The sequence below is a fragment of the Rhinopithecus roxellana genome, chromosome 17 (assembly GCF_007565055.1).
Source record: "Rhinopithecus roxellana isolate Shanxi Qingling chromosome 17, ASM756505v1, whole genome shotgun sequence".
NCBI lineage: Eukaryota > Metazoa > Chordata > Mammalia > Primates > Cercopithecidae > Rhinopithecus > Rhinopithecus roxellana.
In genome coordinates this window covers 3,791,892-3,800,397 of record NC_044565.1, presented here as the reverse complement: position 1 = coordinate 3,800,397, position 8,506 = coordinate 3,791,892, and the positions used below count along the sequence as shown (strand labels likewise).

General features: G+C 45.2%; 1 protein-coding gene across 1 annotated transcript; it reads right to left on the bottom strand.

Annotated features, from left to right (window-relative positions):
• Positions 1–885: 885 nt before the first annotated feature.
• On the bottom strand, positions 886–8,040 carry IL1B (interleukin 1 beta). Its single transcript, XM_030921349.1, has 7 exons — positions 7,897–8,040; positions 7,365–7,426; positions 6,747–6,798; positions 4,571–4,772; positions 3,851–4,015; positions 2,478–2,608; positions 886–1,688 (listed from the first exon to the last, which is right to left on the bottom strand). Exons 2-7 carry the CDS (start codon positions 7,409–7,411, stop codon positions 1,476–1,478), a joined length of 810 nt encoding a protein of 269 aa, XP_030777209.1. The 5' UTR covers positions 7,412–7,426; positions 7,897–8,040; the 3' UTR covers positions 886–1,475.
• Positions 8,041–8,506: the final 466 nt, after the last annotated feature.

The following is an 8,506-nucleotide window of genomic DNA, read 5'->3' as shown; positions in this document are numbered from 1 at the left end:
CCCCCATGTCCTTGTTCATGCTGGTTCTTCTACCTGAGGGCCTTTTCTTTTCTTTTCTTTTCTTTTCTATCTGGAAACAGTTTTTAGAGATGGGGTCTCACTCTGTCACCCAGGCTGGAGTGCAATGGTGTGATCATAGCTCACTGCAGTCTTGAACTTCTGGGCTCAAGCAATCCTCTAGGGTCAGCTTCCCAACTAGCTAGGACTACAGGTGCATGCCAGCATGCCTGGCTGATTGTTTTATTTATTTTTTTGTAGAGATGGGGGTCTCACTATGTTGTCCAGGCTGGTCTTGAACTCCTGGGCTCAAGTGATCTTCCTGCCTCTGCCACCCAAAGTGCTGGGATTACAGGCGTAAGCCACTGTGCCCGGCCCATGTGGGGAAATTTTCTGTTTATCCCTTTAGGCTTGATTCTTATGTCACTCTCCTCACTCCTTCCTGGATACTCCTTTTGTATTTTATCTTACTCTACTTGTCATGTTGCCTTGTTTTTGCTTGTACCTATCTGCCTCTCCTGAGGAGGAACTTGTTACCCTTCTTGTCTCTGCACTCCCAGCTCCTAGTACATAGTGCTTGCTCAACAGATGTTTGGTGCATTGACAGAGAAATCACTGGTAGCTGTTACTACCAATCCTGACTCCCTGCAGTGCATCAGCTGATCCTGTTCCAGATGTGCACTGAATATCCTTTTGTTGAACACCAGAAATAAAGGGGATGGGTGAGGAGGATAGTCTTCAGTGGCCAAGGATGTTTCTAGGTACTTTGCAGCACTCAGCAATAGGGAGTGGGCTTCTAGTCCCCCAAGAACTCTCACAGCCCTGTTTATCTTTACTGTTCAGGGTCAAATCCAAGACAAGTCAATGATCAGGAAAGACCTTTTTTTTTTTTACAGTGAAGTTTATTTCAGAACCAGTGAATAGTATGGTCATATTTGCTCATTTATAAATATTCCCATTTAAATAATCTAAGCTTATATATTTTCAGTCTTAATTAAAGGACTTAAAGAGAGCTCACCAGTCCAAGTTGAATTGAATAGCTATAAAAACTGGGCTCTATTACAGACACTGCTACTTCTTGCCCCCCTTGAATAAATTAAATAGAATAATCAATAAAATAAACAAATAAATAAATAGGGAAGCAGTTGCTCATCAGAATGTGGGAGCAAAGAACAGAGGGTTTCTTAGAACCAAATGTGGCCATGGTTTCTGTCAGGTGGGCTTAAGTGAGTAGGAAAGGTAAGAGAGGCCTGGCTCAACAAAGGGGCTGAGGATTGGCCCTGAAAGGAGGGAGCTGACTGTCCTGGCTGATGGACAGGAGATCTTCTTAGCACTGTCCTAAGGCAGGCAGTTGGGCACTGGTGTAGAAAACAGGAAAGTCCAGGCTATAGCCACACTCAAAACCTTTCTGTTCCCTTTCTGCCAGTCCTATGGATTGAGTCTACATTCAGCGCAGGACCTTCTGGGTACAGCTCTCTTTAGGAAGACACAAATTGCATGGTGAAGTCAGTTATATCCTGGCCACCTTTGGTCCCTCCCAGGAAGACGGGCATGTTTTCTGCTTGAGAGGTGCTGATGTACCAGTTTGGGAATTGGGCAGACTCAAATTCCACCTTGTTATTGATTTCTATCTTGTTGAAGACAAATCGCTTTTCCATCTTCTTCTTTGGGTAATTTTTGGGATCTACGCTCTGCAGCAAAAGAGAAAGAAGAATTTTTGTGAGGCAAGGGACAAAGATGCCATGGGAAAGATGTTCTTTGGGTTGGCCAGAGAGGAAACTGATGAGCGGGTCACAGGATCAGGAGCCAGACTCCTGAGTTATAACTGGGCCCCCAACTTTCTGTGTGGTTACTAAAAGAGCTCTTCTTCTTTTCTAAAGCTTAGTGCCAAATGCTGAGGAGCATAATATAATGTAGGTGAATATTTTTTAAGTGAAAATTAGGCTAGAGCTTCTTGAAGTGCCTATTTTCCAGGGGCTTTTTACTGTATTTGTATTTTTCCCTATGGTCCTAGAATGACATCAACTTGGAAATGTAGCTTTTGCTGGGAAAGCTGGAGGTGATAGTCCTAGAATGACATCAACTTGGAAATGTAGCTTTTGCTGGGAAAGCTGGAGGTGATAGTGGTGGTGATTTTGGGAGTGGAGTGGACGTGATAATGGGATCCTTTAAGTCATTTATTTCCCAAAGTGTCTATCAAATGAGAGCAGCCCTAACAATATATAGTCTGTTGGGGTCATAACTATGGTAGGATACAATAACATCAGAAAAATGATTTAATTTTCTGCAGCAGAATTGAAAGTTGCATGCATTTAAAAATTATGTTAAATTTATTTACATTAATGCAACATTGTCAAATAGACCTGTTCCCAGCTTTTCCTAGGGATGGGGGCGGGGAGAAGGTGGTCGTGAGTGATAGAAGGTGGTTATAAGTGATAGCTGGAGACTGAGAAGGGCTTCATTCCATAGCATTCACTTACCTCCAGCTGTAGAGTGGGCTTATCATCTTTCAACACGCAGGACAGGTACAGGTTCTTTGCCTTGAGGCCCAAGGCCACAGGTATTTTGTCATTACTTTCTTCTCCTTGTACAAAGGACATGGAGAACACCACTGAAGAAAGAAGGGGGTCTTGTGGTTAGGGACACAGCAGTGCAGGGTCAGCCCAACCCCTGGGCCCCATGAGTAGGACACATGTAATTTGGTATCCTCTGGTTCCTTGGCCTAAGAGACAGGATAACTTGACTTCTCCCAGACAATATCAGGGTCATTTCATTGATTTAGGGTCTCCCTTCAAAGGCCTGAGGGTTTCTCAGAGCCTCATAGAAGTGGAAATGGAGAATGAAAGAGGGTCTACATCTTAAACTCTGAAGGAAGGAAGGAAGGAAGGAAGGAAGGAAGGAAGCCAGCCATTGTGTCACTGGCTGGCAATGTGCCCATCCACAGGAGCAGTACGACTTGATCAATGTGGAAGGCAAGGAAAGAGGTGAAGCTGTACTTCTGCCGGAAATCAGGCACCAGAACTGTTTCAGGAACAGAGAGTAGCCCGTGGGAAGAAACTGGGAGAGGAGAAGCTGAGCTGGGAAAGTGGCTCCAAAGAGAGACACTCATTTTGATCTTCCTCAGTCACAGCAGTGTCAGTTAGAGGCCCTGGGATCACTCTTACTACCCGATTCCAAAGAAACAGGATTTTCTTGGCCTGGCTGAGAGCAAATAGCTTCGCCCTGAGTGAGGCTGCCTTTCAAGGTCAGCAGCCTTAGTTGCCCACACTCCTGTGCACAGGCTTTGGCTACTGTGGCACGATGCCAGGAAGATCACCACAGCTCATGATGGGCTCACCGCACTTGAAACATTTGCCAGTTACAGCGGAGAGATATAAGTTCCTGCTGGGCAGTAAAATTTCCCTACAAGGAACCACCTGGCATTGGGTGGGACGGATGTTGGGGCAAGGGGGCAAGGCTGGGGAGGGGAATGGACACATTATCGCTCCAGCATTCTTGTTTCAGCCTCAACAACAGGAAGAGAGAACCCACAGGCAGTTAGGCCTTGTCCATCAAATGACCCCATATTGTGGAATAATTGACATTGTACTATGCCCAAGAGACTTGGGTGGACAGGGTCCCGGGAGTGCTTGAGCCGTCTAATTTCTCAGGGTCACACTCCTGTTAACAAATGCACTGGCCAGTACAATCAAATGTGCCATTTCTAGGACCAAAGTTTGTATATTCTTTTTTAATGTTTCTTTTCACTTATGTTGATCATTTGCCTTAAATTCACTTTCTACTTTGTTTGAAACATGGAGAATTAGCAAGCTGTCAGGAGGCCAGGCAGGGAAACCAGGATGTTTGCATTTACCTTGTTGCTCCAGATCCTGTCCCTGGAGGTGGAGAGCTTTCAGTTCATATGGACCAGACATCACCAAGCTTTTTAGCTGTGCATCCCGGAGTGTGCAGTGCAGTGATCGTACAGGTGCATCATGCACATAAGGGTCGTTATTGCATGTGTCGAGGAAGATAGGTTCTGAAATGTGGAGCACATGTTGTTTAGGTATAAAATCAGAAGGGCAGGCCTTGTGAGGTGAGGCAGCAGAATTGATTTCTTGGAGGACACCTGAGCATATACGGTCAAAGTCTGATGACAACACTGGTGAGGACGAAGCTGGGAGTGGGGTGACTAAGAACACTGGACCTGACACTATTAGACATGGGTTCCAGCTTCAGCTCTTTTACTGCTCACTGTGGACGAGCAACAGAGCTACTCAGGTAAAATGGTGATGGTCATAACACTAGCCCATAGGGAGGTTACCAACATCTGAACGTCTTGGTGACAATTTAAGTGAAAGGCCCCTGAGAAAGAGTGAGGGAGTTGCAAATGTCAGTAGCAATCAAGATCTTCTTTAATAATAGTTTCCACTAAAGAGATGATTGCTTTGGTTTCCAGCCTTCTTTGTTTTTTCTCCCTGCTGGGCCTTCTACCTTTAAAGGGCTTCGGCTCTGGGGGAATTGAGTTGGCTGGTGCATGATGGCTTCTAAGAGGACACAAGTAGAGATCTACTGCCTGCTCTTGGCTAAGTACCTTCTTCAAAGATGAAGGGAAACAAGGTGCTCAGGTCATTGTCCTGGAAGGTCTGTGGGCAGGGAACCAGCATCTTCCTTAGCTTCTCCATGGCTACAACAACCGACACGGCCTGCCGGAAGCCCTTGCTGTAGTGCTCGTGGGAGATTCGTAGCTGGATGACGCCATCCAGAGGGCAGAGGTCTAGATCCTGGAAGGAGCACTGCAGAGAGAGTGAGGGAGGGAACCTGGTGAGGTGGTCCTGCCAGGAACCGTGCTTTGACATCAGAGAGGACAAAGCTCAGAGAGGAGGAAGGGGCTTGAAAGAATCCTGAGCTTCTAAAGATCATCCCTCTCTGGGCCAGGCGTGGTGGCTCATGCCTGTAATCCGAGCACTTTGGGAGGCCAAGGTGGGCGAATCATTTGAGGTCAGGAGTTCAAAACCAGCCTGGCCAACATGGTGAAACCCCTTCTCTACTAAAAATACAAAAATTAGCTGGGTGTGGTGGGGCACGCCTGTAATCCCAACTGTTCAAGAAACTGAGGCACGAGAATCGCTTGAACTTGGGAGGCGGAGGTTGCAGTAAGCCGAGATTGTACCATTGCCCTCCAGCCTGGGCAACAGAGTGAGACTCCGTGTCATAAAATAAAATAAAATAAAAATAATAAAATAAAATAAAAAGATTATCCCTCTGTGAAGCTCAAGGAGGTTAAGGGTGTACTCAAGAGCACATGGCAGGTTAGAGGCAGACTCAGGACTAGAATGTGGGCTTTCTACAGGCTATTCTTTTAGAATAAATCCCATTTCTACCTTGTTCATCTTTTTTGTACATGCCTCACCTACACCATACATGTATACATTTTCTATATCTTTTTGTATCCCTAATGCTGTCACACTATGATTTGCTTTATCATGCTGATGACCATAACATTTTCCATTCACCTATGCTCACTCAGCAAGTATTCAATTTTTCTACACCATTCCTTTTTTTTTCTTTTTCATAACACTGTCTCATAGGCATTCTGCAAATCCTGTAAGAGTAGTTACTTTTTGTGAAATGTTACCACTTTCCTCTTATTCAGAGAAGCTCAGTATTAAGGCTTAACTGAGGTTGCCTCAAGGCATGATAATGGTTCAAAGGCTTGAAAGACAGTTAAAGAGACCTCTAAGTGCACAAAAGGAAGTTGAGCAGGAGAGAATTTCCTGCCTGGAGCAGAGCCAAGCTGCTGGAAAAGGCAATGGGGGCAAAGGCCAGGCAGACAAGCCAATGGGCTCCTCCTACAGCTGGAGCCAACCAGTTATGCCAGTCTTAGGACTTTTAAAGAAATGTGTTTTTAACAAGACTGAGGACTGGATTATGAGTCTAGGGGAGGCTGTCACAAACTGGAATAAAATAAAGCCAGAGAAAAGTGGCTGCCTCCTAACCTGCACAACTGCCCTAGCTAGGCTGATGGCTGGGCCACCTAGAAAAGGTTACTGAGCATCATATAAAACAGAAGGGACGGCAGGAATATAACATGGCTCTCTGTAAGGATGAGTCTGAAAAATGCTCATTTGCTGCCCAAATGCCCTTAGCTACAACTGAAAATATTTCAGAACTGAAGGTTGCTGGATGCTGGCATCTCAGAGATCATCCAGCTCAGCCCTTTATGTTTCAGATGAGGTCCAAAGAGGGTAAAATGACTTGTCAAGGTCACACAGCAAGTGAATGGTTTTCTTTCAAGTCTCAATCTTTTTGTTTACATCATCTATGTCTTGTTGCTATAAGCTTCACCCCATGGAGCAAAAAACTATTCTACTCAAAAGGGGTAGACATATGTTAGTTCTTAAGATCATCTCTTGATTTCAGAGTTTAACTCAAGTGATTGGCATAGGCTGAACCCATCTCCTAAAAGGAGAATCAAATTTGTGTTGAAGACTTGGCTGTCTTCCTACTACGAAATGGGAAACCCTATCACTCCTCCTCCCCTGTCACCACCAAGTGTGGCCACCACCACCACCATTAGTGAGTGATTATGATGATATGGTGACCAGGTGGCCAGGTCAGCAAGTGGTGCATCCTGTGTCTCACTGGAAGAGGTTAAAGTTGTTCTAAAACAAAATACCATGGCATCAAAGTGGCCCAGCACTCTTTTCTTTGAGCTTTCCCTGTGTTAGAGCCCTTCTTTGGGTTGGGAGCTAAACCCACAGTCTTACCTTCATCTCTTTAGGGCCATCGACTTCAAAGAACAAGTCATCCTCGTTGCCGCTGTAATAAAAACAGGGACATGTCTCAATTATGTCTTCTAAACAGGTTTATTTTTCCTTCCCTGTGTACAAGACTTGACTGTTGATAAGAAACTGCAAACAACCTGTCACTCAAAGCTGCCTGAAAACACCTGGCAAGTTCCACAGTGATATGCGCAGAACAGTCTAGAAGGCAGATTCTAGGCCTGGCAGGTGGGCACCCTGGGTGCTCCCTGTCGGATCTTGAGGCCTAACCTCTAGCCCAGCAGAGTCAGCTAAAATCTGAGCTCTCCCTCTCCCTCCAAGCCACACTTTGCAAAGGGATTCCTTGTATTGTCAACTTGGAATCTTTTCTCCCCATTTGCCTGTGCAGGAAGCCCTTGCAACAACACTTCCGGATAGCCTCCAGACCCCAAGGCTGGAGGGACTTATAATGGGAAAGTAGTGTTTCAACCAGATTTACTTGGAACCCTGTTTGCCACTGAAAGAGGCAATTTAGGGGGAAAATCTTGTCTCGAAGCACAGATAACACTCTACTCTTGAAAGAGGAGCCCTGCTCATGTTACTTGTCTCAGTGTCCCCACTGACCTGTAGTAAGCCATCATTTCACTGGCGAGTTCAGGTACTTCTGCCATGGCTACTTCAGATACCTGTGTAAAAAGGAGAAAATGAGTGACTTCCCCATGATGGCTACGTTCACGTGTGGTTTCTCTCAGCACCCAGTACATGGCAGGCATGCAAATAAGTGATCTCTGAGTGAATGAATGAATGTATGAAAGAGAAGTCCTTTGGGTGTAGAGAAAAGCATTTACTAAACCAAACCCCAGCTAGCAATGTATTTGCTAGGAGAGCTGGAGCAGAGGTTTTGACGCTAACCTTTAGGGTATCAGCTGCTAGATAAGCAGTATTCATTCCCAGAATATTTCCCCAGTCATAAGCATTATATTACACCTGGCATTTTTGCAAAATGCTGAGAGAGGGAGGCAGAGAGGGAGGGAGGAAAAGAGGGAGGATGGGGGGGTGGAGAGAGAGCGAGAGAGAGAGAGAGATACACACAAAGAGGGAGAGAGACAGAGAGGCTCCCTTAGCACCTAGTTGTAAGGAAGAATTAAAGTCATACTTGAGCAATGAAGATTGCTGAGGAGAATCCCAGAGCAGTCTGTTGTGCCTTGTGCCTCGAAGAGATTTGCTGTCTGCCAGTTTCTCCCTCGCTGTTTTATGGCTTTCAAAAGCAGAAGTGGGGGTCTGAGAAATTTCTCTGTTGAATACCTGATTTCACAATCAAGTTAAAGGAAAGGGGAAAAGAAAAGAGTATTGGTAGAAGCTTCTTAGGGGAGGGGACTAATAAACTGAAATAATTCTCTGGTTCATGGAAGGGCAAGGAGCAAACTATGACACATTTTGCAAATGTATCACTATGCAAATACGCATTGTTGTTCCGACAGCCATTGTGCAGTTGTCCACATTAAAATACTGGATTTTCCTAGGTTAGAAGAATGTTTAAATTTAGGACATCTGGGACAAAGTGGAAGACACACAGATTTATACATGCAAATACTTTTCTTCATTCACTTCTTTGTACTTAAGTTTAGGAATGTTCCCACTTAGAGATGGATAAATGGGTACAATGAAGGGGCAGTAGCCCTCCCTGTCTGGATTGAGGGTATGGGTCTCTACCTTGGGTGCTGTTCGCTGCCTCAGGAACTCTCTGTCAATTGCAGGAGCCTCTG